This window comes from Pteropus vampyrus, unplaced genomic scaffold, assembly GCF_000151845.1.
Source record: "Pteropus vampyrus isolate Shadow unplaced genomic scaffold, Pvam_2.0 Scaffold78, whole genome shotgun sequence".
NCBI classification, from domain to species: domain Eukaryota; kingdom Metazoa; phylum Chordata; class Mammalia; order Chiroptera; family Pteropodidae; genus Pteropus; species Pteropus vampyrus.
Window position 1 is genome coordinate 1446232 of NW_011888859.1, and position 25587 is coordinate 1471818.

The window sequence follows — 25587 nt, forward strand, 5'->3', positions numbered from 1 at the left end:
TATAATCAGCTACTTATATAAAACACTAAAACCCAGTAGGTCTATTAGTATCTTTGGTAGAAACGTGGAGAAAAGACAGGCGCTGAGGAGAAGGAATTAACAAATGCCAGGGCAGTTGTGGCTGAGTAATTATGCTTCGTTCATTTGGTCAGAGCATCTCTACAGGAAGAGGGTTTCAATAGCTGTTTTCAGAGATGTTGTCTGTGCCCTGATAGAGGATGGCAAGTGGATATTTATGTATTGCTGGCAATAGGCTTACATGATGTAGTGTGATATTAATTGTCTATACATAATTACCTCTCTACCTTGGCTTTGTCTAGGTGAGTATTCTGTTCTGATCTTTGCTCCAGACCAGTTCTGATTGAACTTGTTCTTCTCTTGCTCTTCTTCCATCTTTGTTGTCTCAATGAATGATATGACCTTTTGCTAAAATGAGAAGGCTTAATAACCGACGACTTGTAATAGGGTCAAGTACCTATCTGTACTTTATGAAACAGTTATTAGTACCACCCATAACATTTCTTTCACCTGTCTGCCTTGATCCTTTTCTTGTGTATATTTTACCAAGTATAGCTTCTTTGATATACAGCCAGTTACATTTTATTTCCGCTCCAAGAGTGTTTATATTGTTGTATTAGAGGATACCCTGGGGGGAACATCAATCACTTTTACTACCTAAAATATCTTTGCTAAAGATCCTTTGTTTGACAGGCACAGAGGTCTGATAGCAGTTTAGGCTCACTGAATCTCTTTTTGTCTTAACAGTGGAGCATTTTTCTCTGTTCTTTTTCCTTTGTCTTTTAAGCTTAAGCAAAGCTTAGTATATAAATACTAAAAACATTTCTGATGGAATTTTTGTATGACTTCCTTGGTGGAAATACAGACTTAAGTAACTTGAAGTACAATCTACTGATCGAAGAAGTGATTCTCCTGGACTTTCCGCTGCTCTTCACTGCTCTGATATGGGATTCAGGTGGAGAGGACACACAGTATTTATTTTTCCTTCCATTGCCAATGAGGTGGATTTTTTTAAAAAAAGATGTTCTTATCTAATAGAGTAATATGTGAGGTCAGTTTGGTTCATTTAAAAAGCATCGTTTTGACAATTATTACTTCCAACATCTTTTAGAAATCTATTGTGAAGCTTGAACTTGTTTGCTGGATTTTAATAAAATTTATGATATTCTCTGATAGTAAAATTTTGTTTCTATATAAACATATATAAATATGTATACATTTATATATAAATATATATGTTTATGTATATATGTATATTTATGTATATAAAATATACATATGTGTGTACAGCAACATATATTATTTAATTGTACTTGCTGATTCTACCTTAATTTAGAAAAATGATATTTATATTTTGGTTTAAGTCAGTCAATTTAAGCCCTTAAAGATCTTTTTATAGTCATGTTTATTTGTAGTTTTACTTTTTATTTGATTTTATATAATCTAAAATATCATTATTTACTCTAAGCTCTTAATTGGGTGGTGAAAAATTATTTGACAGAGGTAGGATTAGTGGATTGGTTAGCCTACAAACTTAGGCAAGTCATTTATCTGAGACTCAGTTCCCTCATTAGGAAAAATGATTTAGAGCAGCAGTCAGCAAAGTTTTCCTGTAAAAGACCAGATAATAACTGTTTTAGGTTTTGCAAGCCGTACAGTCTTTGTTATAGCTATGTACCTCTGGCTCTGCGATGTGCAAGAAGTCATAGACAAAGTGCAAATAAATGGTGTGTGACAATAAATCTTTATATACAAAAACAGGTAACTGACAAGAACTGGCCTGCGGGCCATAATTTGTTGACCCTTGATTTAATCGATGGGAAGGGAATAGATGGTTTCTAAATCTAATATTTTGATTATTCATGTTTATTGAGAACTTACTCTGTATTTGTGCTAGATGTTTGAGTGAAATCAAAATATGGGTAAGACAATCTAAAATCCCACAAAATTTAGAATTTACTTAGGAAATTTACTGGGGGAAGCAAAGGTACTTGTTCTCATGATATAATTAGTCGCTCAGTATAGATGTAGTGCTACTATATTACACAGATAAGGAAAACAGTAGATCAACGTAAAAGAAGGAAATATCATCAGTTATATATGTAAAATTACTGAGATCGAAGCTAGAAATCACCCTCCTCCCAGAAACAATGGCAATATTCTCACAAATTATTTTTACCATATTTATTTAGCATTTAGAAATTTACGATATAACTTCACATGAAACTTAGTATTGTCTCTAAGAATTAAAGCATCAGAACAGGAAACAGAAAAAATATATACTTATAAAAAAATCAATGAAAGAAATGTGAGTTTGTAAAAATAAATATTTTATTGCTATGGCACTAAATCAAGTTCAAATATTTTAAAAAAAATTCTGCTTACTCTTTGATATGTAAAATATGTATCCTATCTCTATCATGTATATACAGACTAAATAGTAGGATTTCATTGTACTATAAATGGTACTACATAAATTGCGTAAAAATGGGATTTCTACCTGGCTTCAGAGACCTTTTCATCATGGTATGAAGTCACTTAAAAGAGATGACTATTAACTCCAAACTTCTAGAAGAAGCCTAGAAACAATGCAGAGTTATTAATTTTTAGAGAGAGGGAGGGACCTTAAACATGATTAAGTTCACTAATTCATTTATTTGTTCATTGATTGCCTCTACTAGGTAAAGCATTGTGAAAGGCCTTGGAAATATAATTATAGGAAAGACATGGTCCTTGCCCTCATAGAGCTTATACAGTAGTGAGAGAGATGGACAAATAAACTAGCAATTCAAATTCAGTGTGACAAGTGTCAAGGTGTAGGTGAGTTCAGGGTCTTACAGGAGTCCAGACTTCACTCAGTCCTGGTGGGGGTAGAATCAGGCTCCAAGAAAGTTTCCTGATTTGAGATTAGGTTGGGAGGATGAGAAAACTGGGGAAAATGAAGGAGGAGGGAAAAAATGTTCTGTCATAGGAATGAGCATATGAGCAAAATCAAGGAGGTAAGATAGAAATCAGGGAGTTCCGTGAATAAAGATTAACAAAAGCTCATTTACCATTAGATTAAGAAAAAGACATTCTTGTGCCATGTATTTATTCTTAGACTGCGTAAAAACAAAATAATTTATTTTCTTTTTACTTTAATGACATTTCCATGTATTTGAATTATTCGTGCAGGTTAAAAGAAACTATCAGAGCAAGTTTAATGATTTCTAGTCCAATTTTCTCATCATAGCCTTGATAACTTGCAACTAAAAAGTTTACTGAACTTCTTTGGCTCTTTATAAATCACACTGCTCCTCAAACCTATTTAAGGACAGTGAAGAGTCTGACATACAGGTAGAAAGTTCTGAAGATACTGTAGCTCTCCCTGTTTTTCTTGTTACTTAAGAAAAGAGATAGAAATGAGTATCCATCAGATTACTCTACTGCTCTAAGTGGCTTAGTTGAAGAGGTAAAGTGTTTGACTTGAAAGCATACAAATTTTCATCCACTACTTGGTGTAACAAACTTGATTACTCAAGAAATTGAGTAATGGCCTCCAGTTGAACATACTTTTTTTCATTCAAAGCAATGTCAAGGATGCTACTTAAGGCAGAAGGGTGAAATTCGAGATTCTATGAATTTATTAATCATTGCAGATGAAGAAGCAGTGTTCCTTAAGATATGTTGTTGGCAGAGACTCTTGGATGAGTTATATAAGCAGATTTGGTTATAGGTTCAGCAGCCAGGTACTACCTTTGAGTATTATTCCAAGAAAAAAAGACTCCACTGAACTCACTGATTTTCTTACATATTATTTCAAATGGTCATGAGGCACAGTGGAGGCTTAAGCCTATCTATATACCTTTATCTATGCTGCCACTTCATATTCTCTCTCTAAGGCATGTGTAGAAGATGCTTAAAATTAGGTCAAACGACATGGCCCAGATAGGTGTTGCTTTAAAAGTTAGCTGAATCCAAGAGGACATGGTTTCAGGGTGGAGTCTGATCATGGTTCAAGGTAGTGGGAGCCTTAAGTCCAACAAGGATAAGTGAAAGCCTGATCCACCACCTTAGAAAGCATCAGGGTGAGACACTCCAGCACCCTGGATAGCTCCTTCAACCACTACAGAGAGTAAGCAGACTTATTTTCTGATTTTTAGGTCCATCTGACTGACTCTCTTTGCTTTGTAGAGCTCTATTAAGAGAGACTTTAGCTCTTTTGTGCTTAGGGACTCACTCTTTTTTAACCAAGATAGATTCGTTTTTATCTTCAGCTTCCTGTCTCTAGTTACCTTTTGGCTTGACAGGTGCACCCATGAATGGAAAAGGCCAGAGGCTGAGGAGAAATGGAGGCTGTGCTCTCATTCTATAACTATCTTGTCTCTGGAGCCTTTTCAGAGATATGGCTCAAAGTTGAGATCCTGGCAATATGTGGACACAAAAGTACTAAATCTTTGGTCTCTGTGTTTCACACTACGCCTCTCCAGTCTAGTCTCCATGCAGTGGCAGGAGAGATCTTTTAGATAAATCAGGTCTATGGCCTTGCTCTTAAAACTCTCACTGCACTTAAAGTCCAGATTCCTTTCTACGGCTTACAATACTCTACATGTTCTTCTGCTCTTTTCTGCCCACATTCTCTGTAATCCAGTCACACTGGCCTTCTTTCTCTTTGCCCGGCACATCAACCCCGTTCCTTCCTCAGGACCTTAGCACACGTGATTCCTCTTTTCCGTTTGCTTGCAACACCCAGATCTTTACTTGGCTGTCTTCTTGTCATGCAGGTCTCTGCCCAAGATCACTTTCTCAGAGAAGCCTTTCCTAATTCCTCTACCAAAAGTAACCCTACAAACCTTTGCCCTTAGATTTTTTAAAGTACTGTATTACTCTGTCTTATTTTTCTCTAAGGTCTTTAAACCCTTAATGCTCTTTTATTTATTCTTTTGGTTGGTTATTGTCTGTCTGCACCAGGTACCACCTCTCCTAATTCCTGCCCAGTCTTGGGTATAAGCTGAGCCAGAGCTGATTTCTGGTCTGGTCTGCTTTGTTTGTCTCTAGAGCTCCAGTGCCTCTAGCTGTGTCGGCACACCTCTGTTAAATAGTGGAATGTGGTGGTCAAAAGAATAGTAAATGAAACCTGCTAGAGGACCTCAGAGAAAGGAGAAATTCCACTGGGTAAGGCTAGCAGGAGAATCATGAACACAAGTAGTATATTTAATATAGGCCTGGAAAGAAACGGAGGATTTTCATAGGCATTAAGAAGTTTGGCAAAGAATTCTAGACATGTGAAATAGCATAAACCAAGATACGCTCAGTGGAAACTGAGTGAAGCAGCCGTGAGAGAACAGAGAACTTATTGTCCTTTCTCTGCCTCCTTATTTCACCTCTTCAGTTCTCTGTAAGTTGCCACTGCCCAGTGTCTGAAATCTTTGGTCCTTTCACTTTCTTAATTTTTTCTCTGCCCACTTTCTTAGGCAATCTCATACATATCTGTTTATGGGTTGATTTGTATCCTCCCCCCATCTATGTTGAAGTCCTAACACCCAGGACCTCAGAATGTGACCTTATTCAGACAGGGTCATTGTAGATGTAATTAGTTAAGATGAGGTCATACTGGAGCAGGGTGGGCTTTTAATTCAATATGACTAATGTTTTCATAAGAAGAGGGAAATTTGGACAGAGACAGGGAGGAGAAGGCCATGAGATGATGGAGAGATTGGAGTAAAGCATCTATAAGCCAAGGAATACCAATGATTGCTGACAAACAGTAGAAGCTAGAAAGAGACAAGGAAAGATTATTCCCTGTAGGTTTTAGAAGGAGCATGGCCCTGCTGACACCTTGATTTCATACTTTTAGCCTCCAGAACTGTGAGATAATATTTTATGTTGTTTTACGTTTCTCATTGGTGGTAGCCCTAGGGAACAATATATAAGACCGAAATTGTTTCAACTCTGCACATATTTCCCAGATCTGGCCCTTGCGTGTCTCCACCTGATGTGAGCTACTTCTCCTGGTAGCTGTTTATACTGGTTCCCTCACCATTCCCTCAGGCACTCACACTTAATACCATGGAGTTCATTACCTTCATCTTTTCTCTTTGCAGCCCCGCTGTTTCCCATTAGAACTATTGTGTAGTTCTATTTAGCCTATCTCTTAAATGTATGTCCATCCCATTCCCATTACACAGAGTTAATCCCATTAACTTTCACCAGAATCACTCAATAATTTAATTTTTCCTTTTGTTTTCTCCTTCATTTAAGCCATTGGCTTATTCCAAGCCATTCTACGCACTGCCAGTCTGTTCATATTCTTAAAGCAAATCGCTAATCATGTCAATACTTTGTACAGAATCCTTTAAAGACTTCGATAGCCCATGGAATAATCCTTAGACAACCACTCAAGGATTTCCACAACCTTGCTCTAGCCTGTCTTTCTAGTGGTCTTAAGGTCATCGTTTCTACTTCTGAAGTAGACTCTCTAGACTGGACAACATGCAGTTACTCAAATATGACCATTCCATTTCTTTGCTGGAAATTTCTTCTTATCCCAGTCCAAAGTTACTGTCATCAAACCTCTGATGTTACTGGGGAAGTTTTCTCTCTCCTGTGGGCTTCTGTGTTACTTTGTCTCCATTGCCTGACATTGCAGATATTTGTATACACTGAAGCTTTCCCTTACCGACTGTGAGCACCTCAAAGGTAAAGCCCAAATCAAGGCTTCAAATTAGAGGAGTCACTCAATGAATAAACAAAAGGATGAAAAGAGGGTTAAGATCAGTTTGCTTTAGGCAACACAAACCACTACATTTTTCCGACCATGGGGGAGAGATGACAAAACAGTCTCAAAGATTGACCTTCCAGAGACATATAGAGAGACCAGGGCGGGAAGAGAATAGAAGCATGAAGACTAATTTGGCTGGTATTGAAATACCGTAGACATACTAAATATCTGGACTTTTTGGTATTTGTGAAATAGGAAAAAACAGGAATAGAATAAAGGATACTATAATGAAAGAATTGACATTGTTTTAAGAGATATTTCAGAAGAAAGGTATCTGGAAAAGAATGGAGTTAAAGAGGTTCAAAAACAGAGAAAGAATGATGATATCACCAGCACTTGAACTGGAAAAATCAAGAGAAAAGCCATTTAGAGCGGGGATAGGGTAAGTTTAATTCCAGATGTATTGAGTTTGACATGATAGTTAGATATCGAGATAGAATTATCTGGCAAATTATCCAGCAGCTACAGAAAGAGAATCAGTATTTTGCAGACAGGTGAGGGGATATGAGTCAATTTCCTCAATTAATTTTAAAGAAATTGATGAAAAGAATGGTTTAAATACTTTCTGGAGGCCATCTGTTATTAATAATGGAGAAATAACTCCAAAATCTTTCCCTTGACTCTCATAATAAAATATTATGAGTTCTCTGGATTTTACCAAAACCTTATAAGAAACATTCTTATTATTAAAAGTGTATGTTTAAGGCCTTACAAAACAGGAAAATCACAAATTAGCACAATAGGGCCAAACGCTAGTCTCTAGAAATTTATAATTTACAAGAGAACATGCTGATACTAACACATTAAGCTGTACAAGTAGTAAACTGCAGGAGCAAATATAAGCATTTTTATGATTTTCAAAAAAAAGCAAGATTTTTTTTTTAACAAATTATTCATACTGTGGAAATCTATAGACATCTTTTCTGACCTGGAGGTTGCCTAATCCTTCCATTATTTCTACTTTTATTTTTCATTCTGCATCCTGTGGAAATAGGCATGTTGTGCAACAGAGAAATAAGACTGTTGAGACTGAAAGGCAGAAGAGTTTTACTGTGTACACATATGAGCTACCATGTAGTTTTCACAAGAAAGCAGTTATAATGAAACTTTTCAAAAGAAAGGTCTTACTCCTAGGTGTTGGTAAATTTGCTAGATGTTTGGCCCTGGTTCTCATCAGAGAAAAAGAAATATACTACCCTGAAATTCAAGACCTAAAAACCTCCTTCCATGTAAGAATGTCATCCCCATTTACTAATTTTAAGTGCTGGTTATTCTTTAATGCTGCGATACTAAATTTAGATGTGTGTGCATACATGCAGGCTTGCATTTGAAGAAGGGCTCAGAAAAACAAAATCATAGTCTTTCCACCTGTGAAATGACAGAGGTTTTTTTTTTTTTTTTTTTTTTTTTGCCTCTGGCCAAGTAATCTTTATCTTGGAGATAATTAAGACAAAATGCATCTAACAAATAAAATCAGTATAGAACCCCTATTTCTTGGCAGCTCTTATGGACACAGCTGAAGCTTTCAGAGGTCTTTAAAAACCATGGCAACAAATGCCTTTGAAGGGTAAGCAAAGGTTCCAAATGTTTTTAATCGCTAGTGTTTTTTATGCTACCACTTCAAGCATTCTTCTTCATGTTTTGTTCATCTGATTGAAATTAAATTTCCAATTTCTCTACAAAGTGGTACCGTGTCTGTCATGTCATTGACTATTTCCATTAAAGTGGTAGTATTTGAGCCCATATACAGTGCTTAAGCTGATCAACAACTCCATTAGAAAGCCCCACTTATGAGTGGCAATAATTTCACACAAAAATTATAGATAGCCTTTAATGGGCATATTTGCAAAAGACATCAACTAGCTCTCAAAATTATATGCTGACTCTGTCTTTACAAAACCTGCCAATGGTGGTCCATGGCCTAATCCTGCCTAAACGTCTCTCTCCTTCTTGGAAAGATGCTGTCGATACCTTTAAAATGCTACGTCTCTTTAAAGACAATGGCCTGTTTCTCTGATATTCAGAGAAAAGTATGCATTGAGATATAGGTTACTCATGTCTGAACTATACACTACACTTTACTATTTTGAAACTATGTATAGAGGTTATACCTGCTTACTTGACTGAAAAAATAACAATGTACAAGAAAAATCTATTTTGTGAATCTACAGTCTACTTTGTAAAACTTTTTATGTTATTATGTTAATTCTCTACTCAAGTGTGAGTTAGAGAGCAGATTTGATATTTTTAAAGAAAAGAAATGCTTTACTTGAGAAAGAATATAGTGGAGAAAGTATTCCTACTATTTTCTCTACATTTACATCTTCCTTTAGCTGAAATAAAAAGATTTTTATCTCTTTAGTTGCTAAGAAATTAAGGAACAAAGAAGAAACTGATTTAATTATTCAGTTATAATTTTTCTCTGTAGTAGGTACAATTCTCTTTATTTTCTTTGAGAAAGAGTACATGGATTTAAAATTTTATCCAAACAAATATCATATTCATCTGGTTCATTTGGTAGTTTCAAAATCATGGCTTAGGAAGTAGGGAGTGAATGAGTAGAGAAATCCTTAGATCATCACTCAGGGCAGAGTGGCTAGATTACAATTATAATTATGCTTATTTATAGCAATCAAAAGCTAAGTTCGATGATTTAAAAGAATGGCTACACCACTTTAGTGTAATTCATTAAGCAATGTGCACAATATTTTCCTTAAACACTAGAGAAGATAAATTACAGTTCTTAAGATAATCAAAATTCATAATTATTTTGTTCCTTTGACACTTCAGAGTTATTAATAAGGAAATTCATTTGAAAGATATATAAAAGTGCCTTTGCCACTACTATTAACCAGTGACATGATGGTATATTATAGTCACCGTGGAGATGGTCCTTCCTTCCTTCCTTCCTTCCTTCCTTCCTTCCTTCCTTCCTTCCTTCCTTCCTTCCTTCTTTCCTTCCTTTTTCTGATCCCTAGCATGTTCATCATTTGGAGTATGCTCTTCCTGCTCCAGCTTCCTGCTTTTGTAGACCAACTGCATCCTTACCCATCCTCTCTACCTCATCATGCGCTGTCCCTTGTACTGATTGTCATTGTTATCAAGCTCATTTGCTCCTCATCAACCCCTTGTGGATTTCTTTGTACTGATGCCATTCTCTCCCCTTCTCACCATCCAATCTGACTTCTAAGGGGTGTTGTCTCTCTTTCACCAGACTCAATTCTTGTTTTCCTTATTGCACTATTCTTAGCGCATGTGTACACGGTTACAGACCTCCCTGTCCAAGTTCCTCATAGCCTCTTTCCCAAAGAGGGCTAACTCTTTGAGCTAGGGACTTAAAATAGGTTCTTTTTTTTTCATGAAACAGATATTGATTGAATGGCCATTTTATTTTAGCACCCGGAGAAATGCAAATTCTGAAATCCAATTAAAGATTCAGCTTATACACACATGGAAAGGTTGTGATAATACACATTAAACCATAGAAAAGTTAAACTCAGCACTACAGGAGATACCTCCCATCAGTCTAAAGAGACAAAGAGGTATTTCAGAAGATAATGTTATGAGTTGAGAGGAGGGAGCAGATACAGTGCTCAGGAGTAAACTCGAAGATGCGTTTAAATTGATATCTGTCCATAGGGCCAGGCGGAGAGTTCCACTTCCTTGTAAGTGCCCCATGATCTGTTATTAGTGCTTGCTGCTCACCTCTGCATGTTCCATACTGTATAACATTAGATAGAATTTTAGAAGGGGGTGGTTTTCTTTGCTATTTGTGTTAAATTTAAAAAAGCATATTCCATGTATATTATCTGTAATACTATCATTAGCAGTAAGTCCACTATATATCCAGAGATGTATGCTTTATTTGTTTCTAGGATGTGAGTAACATACTATTTCAACTTATTTTTGGAGCTTGACATGAAGAATATGTTAATAAAAATCTAAAAATGCTCCTCTGTACTAATATGTAATGGAATAGCTATCATGGAGGCAAATGTATTTAATACTTGATATGGAAAAAAATAGCTGATCTCAAGCTAAGATATATTTAGATAGGCTCAGCTTAGACTCCATAATTTTTATGATTGCCATTTTCTTGATTTCTTTCTGGTTTTAATTTTATGAGACATTTATGAAAGGATGTTTCGAAAAAATAGCTAGAGACTTACACTTCTAAGAGTTGACATAAACTTTCCCATGACGTGAACCATTAGTAGAAGATAAACTTAGATACACCCTTTAATTTTTAAAATGTGGCAATAAACTTGATCTCGGAGAAGAAAATGGTTCGGTGAGCTGTCATCAATTATAGACAAGATGTTTGAAGGATGTCAATTCCCCTGCCCTAATTCTCTCTCTATAATACTTCATCTTAAGGTTGGTACTATTGATGCGATTGGTATACCCATGTGAGACAGCAGCAATATATGAAATTAGATAGCAGAAATGGGCTTCTTTCACACTGCCACCTGTTCTGGCTGTGTTCTCTGCTGACTTATAAATCCGAGGGAGGAGCGGGAGGAGTGAGCTGCGTGCTCATTCACCTTCGGGCCTGAGGTAAAGCTTCTGCCTTTTCCTGCTTTCGTTCTCATGTCACTTACTGAACCAAGTAAGGGCAGCAGAGTCACAAGCCCTGATTTTGGATCCGTTTTTTCCTAGAAATACAAGTACTGTTAAGGGCTCTGTCTACCATTTACTGCTCATAAAATGCTTTTTAGGTAGCTCCTTTTTCTGAATACAAGAAAGAACTGTCTCAAAGGTTTCTTGTAAATACTTCCTTGTGTATGTGTGTGTGTGTGTATTCACATATACATACAGACACATAGGTGCATACATAAATATACATATTCACACAAACGTGTGTATATAGAGGGAAAGAAGTATGTACAAGCTTTAGAAATATGTACTCCAGCATATCAACAGTAACTATCTCTGAGTGATGGGTTTATGGCTAAATTTTATTTCTTTTGCTTATCTACATTTTAATTTTTCCACAATAAGCATCTTTTACTTGTGTAATAACATTATATTGAAATCCATATTCCAATTAACTAATTTCACACTAGTGGTTTTTTTTTTTTTAAGTTTCTTCAGTAGAGAAAGGTTTTTGTGTATCTAGCAAGTCTTCATACTTTATTTTCAAAACGTCTTTGTTCTGTGTTTGTAGGAGGACGTTTGCACTCAAATACAGCTTTCATTTTCTTATTTATGAGCCCAAGTAAAATTGTGTCAGGAGGACATTACATAGCTGAGGACAGTAAAATATTATTTCTTCTGAGTGGTTGAAAAACTATAGCACAGGAGGTGAAAGGCCTTGTCTTAATGATACCACCAGGAGTCTAGGTCTTTAGGGCAGCTGGCCGGACAAGCAAGGATGAAATATTTCAGGCACGTGACCAATGATTGTTTACCCTAGCCATACATCTCAGGGAGGAAGAGCAGCCTTGTGGCAGGGATTTGCGTGTTATCGGTTGTTGATTGTAGTCACACAGTAATAGACCTGAAACGCTGTTGAAATGAGGAATTGCAATCTCGATGTCAACAGGTAGCCGCTCTCAATATCCGTTTCATGTTTCTCAAGTCCCACAACATAAAAGTCTCCTTTATATTCCCAAAGGATATCCTCAAGGAAAGTTTTAACATTTAGTCATTTGAGAGGACAGTTATTAGTAAGTTTTTCAGCTTCGACTTGAATCTGGCTGGAGAGCCACTGAAATTCCTGAAGCTTTGAGTTGGAATGTGGTTTTTCATCCCTCGGTGTCTTAGCCTTTTGGCTGAAGCACTGGACTATGCATTAGATCAGCATTTCCCAGAATTTCAAGAATAAGGATCACTTTGAAAGGGAATAAAATTTGAGAACAGGACAGTGATTGGTCTGGTCCTCAGAGTGCTTTCACTGAGGAAACACATTCTGACAACAGGCTTTTATGAAGGAGCGCTGCTTCCAGACGCATTGCATCTTATGTCCGCCATGAGGGCTGCACACGTGGACTGCGTATGGTAGTCGATTAGTCTGGAGACAGTACTCGATCCTCACCTTGATTGTCTGCCCTTTGTCATAACTCTCTGTGCCAATGGTACCAAGAGCAACTGATGACATGAACTCTAACAATTCATTCTGCTCCTGCTTCTTCATATATAAATTTCATAATTTTTATTCTGGAAATAGTTGGATAAGGGGTAGGAAAGTCATCTTGAAGAACCTGGAAAAATTGAAGGCAAAGAGTTATCTTTGAGTGGATTGTACTAATCACTGTGATGGTTCTTTTTGTTTGTTTGTTTTTATAAACAGTAAATCTATATCTTTAAGAAGACCTCAGAATAGAAAATTTCCCAGCGACAAGGAGTTCATGCTTTTGTCATCTGGGATAAATCGTTTGAAGTCCCAGGGACTTCTGGCCAAGGGCAATGGTGTAGGGCATCTTTTTAGTTGCTAACATGCCCCAGGAAGAGCTGTTTCTTCTTGCCTCGGGGCAGGAACAAGAATATTTTGTTTCTTAGAAATGTCAAAAGAATGTCAGTGATTTTCTTTTTTAGAGATATAAAACTTTCTCACTTGACTCTCATAAGGCGGTGGAGCCCCTTTATCCAAATTAATTTTAGTTTTCGAAGCCATTCAATTTTTAAAAATTTAGCCCTTCATTTCACCTCTTTGAGAAGGGGGTTTTTTAAATATGCTACTGTTATGGACACTATTACTAGATTAGTTCCTTTGCTCTTGCGTAGTTTGCATCCATGTAGTAAAATATGTTGGAATTAAGGCACCATTGAAATAAACAAGGTGAGAGGTTAAGAATATTGAACTAGGACCAATAAAGGGCCGTAGATGTGCAGCTGATGTGGGGCCTGCCCTCTCCACGTGGACAGTCTTCTTTGCTGAAGGAGAGGCAATGGCTGATTCAGAAGTAGAACTGACAGTGATTCACAATGGATTGGATTTTGAGGAAGAGGAAGAGGATGATGCTGAGATCTCGAGTCAGGATGACTAGGAAACAGTGAGGCTGATGCGTGAAAAAAAAAAAAAAGGTTTAAATGGTGTGTTTGGACCCCTGAGCCTCGTGATCCATTCCTGTCTGTTCTTATTATTTTATCTGTGAATTAATATATTACTTTCAGTTGCTTCATTTTTTCTATAAGGAGTTTAGATGTAAATTTTAAATAGAAACAAGACCACAATCACACCTTGTCTGGTGCTTTCCTGGTCAGGACTACCCTTTTGCTTAAAATCATAGCTGGATTAGGGATTGCTGTGATTTATAGTTTAAATATTTAATAGTCTATGTGAAAGGAAAGCGATGGAAATTAAAGACTGAATCATTTACCAAGAAATAACAGGCCAGATTGATTGATTTCTGCAAGACTTAGTGGAGATTTATTCCTTTCTTCAAAATTGGCTTTTTTCAGTTACCAATTAAGTGGGGTGAACTATTATAAAAAGGCCTATGAGTCAGGTTATAGTAGCATTCTTCTAAGAAAATCTTTATAGGAGTAGTCATTATGGGGCTATCTGCTCTGTATCTGCCAATATGACAGTCGTTCCAGAAGTCAGAAAAACAGGGTTCATGTTTATTAACTTTTTGTTTTCTTTCACCTATTTTTTGAACTTTAAAAATGTATGATAAAGACAAGAGAACAACTATTCTTTATCCTCAATGTAGTTTTCCATTTTTAATCTGGATCATTTTTAGTCACAATTTATAAAATGTAGCTAATAAAAATGATTATTACATGAGAACTTGCTTTATAAATTATAAATTGCTATAGACATATTAGTTACTATTATACTTATCAACTATGTAGTCTTAGAAAAATAATAATAATAATAATTTTATTATTATTTAATTTATTGGCTTGACATTGGTTAATAAAATTATATAGGTTTCAAGTACACAATTCAATAATATATCATTTGTATATTGCGTTGTGTGTTCACCACCCAAAGTCAAAAATTATTTTGTGTATTAGTTAGGGCTTCTCTTTTTAAGTGACTGAAATTCAATTCAACTAGCTTTGGCATAGGGAGGGGGGCTGGGGAATGAATTTTGGTGGAAGGACTCGAGCGCCTTGGCTAACCACAACTGTGGCAGGGGTGCAGCCAGACCTCAGTGACCATGGACCCTTCATTGTTCCTAAGGTGGGAAGCAGGGCTAGCAACAGCTGCCAAGCCTCATATCCTGTGACACTCTTCAAGTTAGCAAATATTAAGAAAGGACTTTGATTGGCTCAGCCTTGGTCAGAGACACACACTTGAACCCACTGGCTGTTGTCATGTGGCAGAGTCGCATTACAGAGGTGATCTTGGGGGCTTACCTTGTGTAGGGGGCTTACCTAGTGTAGGGGGCTGTTCCAGAGAAGAGAACAGCATCATGAGCCATACACCCCCATTGATGTCTACTGTACCTGATTTCTCCAGTCTTCCATTTCCTGAATTATAAATGGCACAGTGATTCCTACCTTGCTAGCTAGATGTAGTGATTAGAGGTCAAGCCTAACGTATTTGGGTGCTCTGCTAAAAGTCATCATCATTATTGCCTCCAATTGGCTCTATCAGGTTTCCTCCAGGATAGCTTTCTGCTCCGAAGCTAAGTAGAGCAAATACCTTAACATTTCATTATTTTGCTTCTAAATTGATCTTTACCCCTTAATCCTTAAACATAGATTCTTTTTTCCCTCATAACCAGCACCTGAAAATATCAAGACTATAGCTTCTTACATATAGTAGAGACTCAAACTTCTTAAAATGAGTGAAGTTTCTACATTTTTTTTTTTTTTTACCGCTACATTACTTTTTTTGGTAAAAATTTTAACTAGTCTTCTCTTACTTGAAATATACTTAATAAAAAGAACAAATGTAGTGTTTAATTTGCATAGTATGGAATTAGAGGCAAACTTGTTGGATGTATAAATTATTGGAGTAGACTTTATATTGTGCTCGGGTGAGTCTAAATGGTCCATTTTTAAATCTTACTGTGTCTTTGGTAGTGACACCAAAGAATATAATCTCTTTCTATGAGAGAATTTCCAAAGAGTGGGCTCTGCTTCCAAACTAGTCTAGCATTTTGTAGTAAATTACAGAAAAACCCGACAACTTTATAATAACCTTTATAATTGCCACTTCAAAATGAGAATTTGGAATGGCATGAAATTATTAATCAGTAGAAAAAGAGTAGATTTCAAAAGATAATTATATTAGATTTAACACTTGAGATACATTTTGTTAAATAAAATATGGTTTCTCTTTCCTGTTCTCATTTGCAGGCAGTTAAGATAATTCAGGTAGCTTGAATCAGGAATTGGAGTACAGAATGGTTTAATAGTTTTGGGCCTACTTATGACTTTAGATGACTTTTGTCCTTTATCCTCTTAGAGAGGAGAGGTAGCCACATTTACTTTAAAGCCCAGAGTGAATTATTAGCCTAGTTCAGCTCTTGTCCTAGAGACATGTTATGCCTTTTCTACATTCCTGGACAGTTAGGCTATAATTCTTGGTTGTTTAAAAAGGTATTTGAATGTATTTTGTTAAGAGGCTTGAATAAATGGCTATTTTTTTTTCTTACATTTTTGCTTGCTTTTTCAAGTGTTCGAATAGTTTCCAGGTCTGTCAGTTCGGCTTATGCTGACCGAAGTGAATTTTTTGGATAGGATAAAGTGTTTTGGATGATTTATACTTGACTGCATCAATGTAGCCTAGCAAGTTATATGATTCGAAGAGAATTACTTAAGGGTAAAAAAGGATTATTTAACTATAAGAAAACGATAGGTTATCGCAGATTGGTTTGAAGGTATTGTCATTTAAGTGATGTCTCTACAAATCTGAGCTCTGTTGGCCTGGAGATTTAGTATCTAATAATAATGGTGGTTAACGTTTACTGAGTCCTTGCCCTGTACCAGGCTCTATGTTACAGGTTTTATATAAATCATCTCATTTAAGCCTTCACAAAATTCTAGGAAGTCATCACTCTAATTGCTCTCATAAAGATTACGAAACCGAGGTGTATGAGAAACAAAACCAGTAGGGAACCCAGCTAGTCGGACTACAGAGCCCATTGTGTCCTATTGCTTTCCCCAAGGGGAGGGATGCTTCTAAAAGGGAAATTGGAAGTGAGGACTGCCATCTGACCATAGCTGGCTCCTTGTGCCGCTAGGTTTATGGGCAATAAAAGGAGGTGGGCACAGAGTTGGCTGGAGTTAGTTTTGCTTGCCAAGGGGAAATGGGGCTGTTCTCATGCATTGGGCAGAACCCAGACACCCTGTGTGCCTTCTCATAGCCCACGAGGGCTAGGATAAAGGGTCATGGTGAACCCTCAGGAACAAAGGTTTGGGTCAGTGGAAAGAAAGGTGCCTGGTCCAGCTGGGGCAGGAGGAGAGTCACAGAATACGCAGGGTGGCTTTGTGATAGGAGCAGGAACAGACTGGAGCCTGTGCCTACTGTTTCGGTGTGTGCTGCTTGTTCTTTGCTGTAGTATCTGAAGATTGCAAAGCACAGGTCACACTTAGCCTTTTTTCTATTCTTTATTAGAAAAATATGGTAGTTTTTTCTTTCCTAACAGGGTCTGGTGGTTAAGTTTATTGCCTAGTCTGTGGATTGAAGAGTAGAGAGAAATAACCACAGGATGGAATGGTAGCAGAACCGGAAAGAGATGAAGATTGTTGATGCCAGACTGGTGTGGGTTAGAAATGTTTTAAATACTTTTTTTCTCTTCTTATTATTAAACAAACAAACAAACAAATAAAGCAAATACACACGGTTAAATGTTAAACAGTACAAGATGGTACATGATGAAAAGTTAAAGACTTCTTATCCGATGCTAAAATCCACACTTCTTTTCTCAAGAGAGAAACACTATTAACAATTTCTTCCAAAAATTACACATATATGCATACACATATACACTCGTGCATACCTATGTATATTTTGGCAACATAAGTAGCATTATACCCTACTCATTATTCTTTGCCTAGCTTTTCTCACTGAATAATATATATTGGTGATTTTTCCATATCAGTATGTATGGGTCTCCTTTTTTTCTTAATGGTTCTATATTAGTCCATAGTCATACTTTCTATTGCTACAAAGTTTTATGGTTGACCAAGCCTTTGCATATATTGTCTCTCTGGGTCTCATAGTAGCCACTAGCAGGTATCAAAAGGCCCAGTTGGCTTGCCCAGTTGACCCAGGATCGCATGGAGCCTGGGACTCAAACATGAGTCCAGCGTTCCTAGCACTGTGACATTCTCTAAATATACATGTATTCCTTCCATTAAGTGCAGTGACCACAAATAAAGGTAAATGCTCTGGAAGCAGTAAAAAAAAAAAAAAACAAAAAAAACCCCCAAAAAACAATAAACAAAAAAAAGTCAATCCAGCGCCCCAAGAAGCCAGATGAAGAGGAACTGTGGACCTCGGAAAAGTGATAAAGGAGACGAGTCAAAGTTTAGGACTAAGAAGGGCCCTGGCCATCAGCAGACCCTTCCCTTCCCTTTTACAGATGAGGGGATCTGGGCCAAGACATCAAAGGACTTGTTCAGGCCGCACAGTTAGACCATTTTCTTTCCTGAGGCTAGTTCCAGAGAGAGGAGGAGAAGGAGACTTGAGATTTTTCCAAGCTATCATGGTCTCATCAACTAGAATGGGGTGTAGGCAAGCATATCGACTGAGAAGCCCAAACAGCTTTGAGAAACGAGAAGACTCCTTGCCAGGCACTGTGAGAGAATGCTCCCTCAAGGCACTGTGACCACGCAGGGCTGAGCTGTCTAACTACCCAGGGAGTGTGGATTTAAGCCACTTCTGCCTCCCACTCCTTCACTTCCTGTGGATGTAATGCTCACACAGCTCTTCTCCAGGCTGCAGGTGTTGAAGTGTCCTCAACCAGGACTATAAATGCATGAGATTCTCTATGCTACTTTGGGTTAAATTTACCATGCAAAAAGTACACATAAATACAAAACCATTCTCCTTATGCGTAGGTCTTATTTTATCAAACAACCATCTTATAAAGGTTTACTGGCAATATAATTAATGAAAGCTAACATTCATTCTTTCTTGTTATTCAAGCTGAGAAAGTAGGCTGGTAGTTATTTCTAAGTCTGATAGACTATTGATTTATTCCCTCATTTCTGAAGTGGACTTAAAAAAATAAAGCGACCAAACTCATGTATTAAAATGTGCTAAAGGAGCCCTCTGGCCATTAAATCTGAAGCGCCTGCCTTTTCTTTATTACTTTTATCAGGATGCCTGAGAGGAACTTTCCCTAGGTGGTTAATTTTGGAGGGCTCCTGGTGATGGATGAAACTCCTTATTTAGTGGTTGGATTGTCACATGTCTGCAAGGGAAGAACATTCAGGTGTGGCACCTTGAGGGGCATTCGTATTTCATACTCGAGATCTTAGTAAACGCTCTTTCCTCTCCCTCCTAAAGCACTGCACTGAGCCGGTGGTGGCAGAGTGGGACAGTGCACTTATTAGCGGTTCCAGGAATCCAGGGCAGGAGACGGCTGTGCTCAGGGTCTCTGAGCTTTACCCTCTTGCTCTGATCGCCAGACCATTTTCCTCTTACTTATTCTTCAGCTTTGGACAAGGCCAGTTTGAAACTGTTTCTACTGCTTTCAGACACCAGAATTTGAACTTTAAATGAGTCCAAGTAGGAAGAAAGCCTGGAGAACCCTCTGGAAATGGAGCAAAGGAGAGGGGTCTGGAGGTGAGCTGAATGCTGCCTGGCATAATCACATCAGTTGTCACACTGCTCCCCTTTGTTTGATGCTTACCGATTGTCCCAGAAGGAACAGTTTTGGAAAGTTCTTTTCTGGACTGCAGAACAATACTTGCTTACTTATTGAGCCCCGAGAGGCATTCTTGAAAGCAGTTTCTTGTCTCGGGTATTACAATGAGATGGTGGTCACTGGTTACATTATGTTTTCCTTTATTGCAGCTGTTGGTTTGATCCTGTGCCAGGTGCTTAAAACAATTGTGGTTTTGCAGCTGTTAAGTGAGGCTGGCCATGGAGAGGGGTCATGTTATTGCCTTGGTCAAAAGTTTTAGCAGACCGGGGTCTGATGAGGGCAAATCGTTAGAGGATTTCCTCTCTACTTCATTTTTATTTAGAAACTTTCCAGGACAATTATCCTTCCTAGAGCTCTTAAAAGTTTTTTTTTTTTTTCATTTAAAAATATACTTAGATGCAAATAATATTTTTGTTTCACTTAAAAATAAAGGCAAAATGCCAGTTGAGGGTGGTTGTTGTCACTGATATACTAGAGTTGACTAGCTGTGAAAATCTTAATTTGGGATGCATTATTTGGTCATGCCATTTTTATTTGTGTCATTATGTACAGATGTGGTTGTAAAATAGTTCAAACTATGGCACACTAAATGTCCTCACTAGATTTTTAGGAATGTCTTTACTGAGACAGCCAAATTCAATTTCATTTTGTTTGGCTCATTGGCATTGGCTGTAAATCAGAGAATATTCATTTTAATATCTGAGTCAAAATTTATTTCCAAATGTAATACTATGGTAGTTCTTTCACAGAACGTAAATTTTCTTATTTATTTACTCAGCATCTTACTTTCTACTTTCTCTTTCTCTTTATTTTATGCTGGAATGTGCTGAGAGTTCCAGGAAGGTTTTGCTAATGTTATGTCATAATCCACTGATGAATAAATTTCTGGTGGTTCATCTCTCATACCTTGAACTATGGAAGTGTTAGGTTCTGGAAATAATTTTATTGCTTCTTCTGAAATACCCTCCCTATGATATGATATAGTAATTACATTAAAGAATTATATTTTTATTATAGTATGGCAATATTTATGCATTCTGATACTGTAGTGATGGAGTTTTTCCCATTTCACCAACCCTACCATGGTGTTCCTGGAAGAGCAAGGACTTTAGAATGAGACAGACTTGGGTTTAATCATGGCTCTGTTATCTATTAGCTAATTAATCTCTTGGGGATCTCAGTATCTGCTTCTGTAACATGGGAATTACAGTAACCTGACTTGTCGATTATGATGCTTAGATGAAATAAAAGCTAAAGTCACCTAGCACGGTCCTGGTCCCTGGAAAATACCTCAACTTTATTTTTTAAAAATTGTGGTAAAATAAATATAACATCAAATTTACTTTTTAATCACTTTCGAGTGTATAGTCAGAGGTATTAAGTATATTCACACTGTTGTACAGCCATCACCATTGTCCATCTCCAGAACTTTTTTATTATCCCAAATGGAAACTGTACTCATTGAACAATAGCTCCCCACTTTTTCTTCCTCATGACTCCTGGTAGCTCCTATTCTACTTTCTGTCTCTATGAATTTGATTACTCTAGGTATTTCATGTAAGTGGAATCATACAATATTTGACCTTTTGTGACTTGCTTATTTCACTTGGCATAATGTTTTCAAGGTTCATTCATGTTAGAACATGAGTCGGAATTTTATTCCTTTTTAAAGTAGAATGAAATTCTGTATGTATGTACCACATTTTATCTTTACCTGTCAGTGGACATTTGGGGTTTTTCCGCTTGTTGTGTTGTAAATGATGCTGCTGTGAACATGAGTGTACAAATATCTGTTTGAGTCTCTGCTTTTAATTCTTTTGGGCAAAATCCACTCAGAAGTGGATTTTATGGATCATAAGATCTCCAACTTTATTTTGACATGACCTCCAAGCTTCAGAATAGCCTGTTGGGTGCTTGCTTATTGATGCGCTACTGAAATCTCAAATACAATATGTTTAAAATTGTTCCACACTTCTTCCCACCACCTCCCAAATCAGATTCTTTTTCTGATTAATGATAAGAACAATTTTTAAGACGTCCTGGCACAAACCACCAGAATCTTTGACTTCCTCCTCCTCTTCCTCCTCTAGCCCTAAGATTTTGGCAAAGCTATTTCAAGCGTCTTCACATCTTCTCTCTGCCTTGCCCACTTTGCTACTCAGAGATGATTAGTACATATTTTGGTATGATTTTTTCCATTGGCTTAACTTTGAATACTTTTAGTCCTCATTTTTTTTTTAAACGAAAATCATACAGTCCCATTTTCATTAAAAAATCTTTTGAACTCTCTTTCTACACAAATTCCCAACTAATCTTCCTTTTTTTTTTTTTTTTTTTTTTTTTTTTTTTTTTTTTTGCTAGTGGTGCCCCAACAGCACTCCTGTTTGGACTAGTTCTTTGATTTTACCTTGTAACTCCCATAACACTCTTCCTTTTGATCATGACAAATGACTGTGTGTGACAGGACCAAGATAAAGCATCACTCATAAGTCAGGAGTTGGAGTAGATGGAAGTAATGCAGGAAGCCAATATTTTCCTCAGGGTTCAAAGAAGAGCAAGACTTTGTTTCCTCTGCACAGTCATGTCTAAAGAATTGGACTGTTTATTTTTTCTCTATGATCCAAGCCAAAATTTATTGCCCAAACTATTTAATATTGGTATGGCCCTACATAGTACATATCTTGCAGATGTGTTAAATAGAAGATAATAACATTTGACTCTATTAATTCCTCACTTTTTAATTTCTTGTGCACGAGCTTCTTAAGAAGCAGAACATTCAGTGGTCAACCAATTGCAGACAATCATACCATTATTGCCTCGGGAAAGTAGACACAGTGTCTGAGTGAAGATCTTGCTCTCTAGGTAAACTGGGCCTTCCCAATGTCTGAAGGTCTGAAGGTGATTAGAATGGGTTGGAGTTTGACCTTTGGAATGGAGGAAACCTTGCTTCAAAACCCACTTCTGCTATTTGCTGGCTGTGTGGCTTTGAGCAGGGTTTATAACTTTCATATCATTTTGCATCTATAAAATAGAGATTGATATAATTCCTTCCTCATAATGTTGCTGGGGGATTAAACGAAATGATCCAGATATAACATAGTGCCTGGCACATCATGTTCAGTATCCAAAAGGGTCAGAGAGGATGGTGGTCAGACATCCTTATGCAGTTGCCCCAGTCAGAAACTGAGCGCAAGTGTAAGATAAACAAGCTGAGGTGGGCATCTGCTGGAAGCTCCCACTCAAGTTGGGGTAGTCGCTAGTTTACAGAACATCTCTTTAAATATTCATGAGCGTCTTTCCAATGCTTGAGCTCAAAACTATGTCTTGACATGTTTTCTGTACCTTAACACCTAAAGAAAAAATATAACCATTTGCTGATAAAACTAAAATGATATAGGTTTCCTTTTGGCCAAATACGCGTAGGGTCTTGTGACTTCGTATCACATTTAAAGGGGGTATTTCACACTCTATATTTACATATTGATAATTAGAAGTAGAAAGGAATACTGATTTTGACATCTCATTTAGCACCTTAAACATTTGTGTACAGTTCCTGGGTACTTTAAATTTTAATAAATGCTAGTTAATTTTATGCAAATATCCAGCCAGAGCCTTTAATAAAGAGACTATAAACGCAGTCAGGCTTTATAGATGTTAACTCAATTTATGGATCCATCAGGTATAAAAGAATACGACTTTGAAAGTAAAATATTTTGTTGGAAATCTCCAGTGAGGCTTTTGGATAGAATTAGCTAAAATTGGCTCTTATTTGATTTGTAGGTGCTTAAACTTTGGAGAGCTAATTTATCTTTCATTTGAGAATTCATTTTCATTTCCATGCTTTAAAAATATGAACAGTTAGCTAAATGCTCATATGTATTTACAAAAAATGTGAAGTGTTTATTCCTTAATGGTGCAAAACCTTTTACTAGTTTTCATACTTGGCTTTTTGCCTAACCTCATGAAAGTCTCCTTGATTTTGATGCATTTTCCCCTTAGAGTACCCTGTCTATTTTTATTAAACTCATTTATAAAAATATCACAGAATAAGGGTTGATGTTATAGACATTGAAATGTTTTTGGTCATGAAGGCTGTGTGCTTCCCTCTGTGTTTTGCAAGCTTGTGGAGCACTTTAAAACATGTCAATTAGAAATAGAAATAGTTGGAAAACACAATTCAAGTACAATTTCTGATTCCACAAAGTTAGAAAGTAGTAAAAAAAAAGGAAAAATATAATGACATATGCACTTATATCTGCATTACTGAAGCAAATTGATGTTCAGATTTATGTAATTTGATTGAAACAAATATTTTTGATATCTTTATCTTCAGCTGATAAGCCACAAGTAGCATACTTTGGATGTTAGCACCGGTTACTGGACAGTTTTTATAATCTACGTGTAGGAAACCCTTCGATCAAGATGTGCCATCTCTCCTACTAATACTTTGATGTTTTTAATGATTAATTTATAAGAATTTTAATTTTATATGGGAAGTAATAAAATGGACCCAATAGATTCTCAGCAAAACTTCTTTGATGATAATGGTGAGTGGGGAGATAAATCTAGGAAGTTATTAATTGCCTTGTAGGATCGAACTTCAGAAAAGTCAAAGAAGTTAAAAAAAAGTTAAATAACTATGAAAATTCATTATTAGTGAAATGAGCCATAGTAAAATGCACACAAAACCGAAATGTTAGAGAAAAAAGTAACATTTAATTCAAGTAAACATCTCTATGAAGAACAAGCCTTAATTAGAATATGTGGATTTTTATTTAGGGACAATTATAAAATACACTCATATTGGAAAACCAGCAAAGGCATCAAAATAGAAATAGTGGAGATAATTTATGTGTAATACAAGATCGTATTTCTTCTTGGCTCCTTGCATCTGGGAAGAGCTGCTCCTTTACGCTCATGTCTGGCTTCGCCCAGTGTTAAGGAGCTGACTCATCTCTCCCTTGACTGGTTTTGTGCTCCTAGTTAACCTTAGGACCAAGTCTCGTTCTTTTGGACTTGAATTCTGAGGTCCTGGGGGGTAGCAACCATTGTTTTGATCAGTGTCATCATGTTAGTCATTACTTTCTTTATAAAAGTCCAGTCTGCCCCCCAGGAGACTCATGTTCCACAGATGGGGTTCTGGGGTGGGGGCTGAGGGATAACAGGGAGTTATAGCAATTTCATTTCATTCCGATAACAAATACTTGTTGAGCTCCACTATGTGTCTGAGAATGCGCTGGGCACAGAATAGATAGTGATAAATGAGATAGATATAATCCAGTCCTTGTCAAGACTAAGGTAACCTGGGGATTGAGATAAGCAGTTAAAGTCCTTTGTAGTAAGCACCACGACAAGACAGAAGGTAGGCATCATTAGAGAGGCAGAAAAGATTTCCCAGAGGAGTTGGTATTTCAACTGATGTACCTGAAAAATGAATAGAAGTCAGTTGGGCCAACGATAGTCAAAGTGTGTTCCCAGAAGAAAGAAGTGTAGAGTCCCAGGGGTGAGCAGGAGCATGGAATGTTTGAACAGAAAGATACAGCTATAACTTGTGTGGGATTTAGGGAGTAGTGAGAGAGAAGGCTAGGAAAGGAGGTAAGGGCTGATCAGGAACAGCTGGGTAAAATGTCTCAAGGTATTTAGATCGTATTCTTAGAACTTTGAGGACCATCAGAATATTAAAGGAAGATAGTGGCCTGATGGTGTATGATTTTAGAAAAACACTCTGACAACATGGTGGGGAATGATTGGCAAGGGAAGACTGGAGGCAGAGGTGGCTTAGTGGGCTGTCGCAGTGGTCTGGGAAGGAGATGGTATCGGCAATGGTGGTGATGACGGACCCGGGGCAAAATTGATTTTGCTTTGAAAAAGGATTTAAAAATAATTGATTTGATCAGTACGTGCCTGTCTGTGGGGGCTTTGAATGAAGAAAAGGGTAGGGTAACACCCACATTTCAGGCTTTGTGGTGTGGTAGTGAATAGGAACAAATTAGTGAGGAAAGAAGATGGGCAGTTATGTTTGGGACACAT

General features: G+C 37.1%; 1 protein-coding gene across 1 annotated transcript in view; it reads left to right on the top strand.

Moving 5' to 3' along the window:
* The window catches only part of ESR1 (estrogen receptor 1), a 222861-nt gene that overhangs the window by 36990 nt on the left and 160284 nt on the right, over nucleotides 1–25587 (top strand). The window contains exon 6 of the mRNA XM_023532162.1: nucleotides 24881–24959. Coding sequence (XP_023387930.1) covers nucleotides 24881–24959 — 79 coding nt within the window. The remainder of the gene's footprint in view (nucleotides 1–24880; nucleotides 24960–25587) is intronic.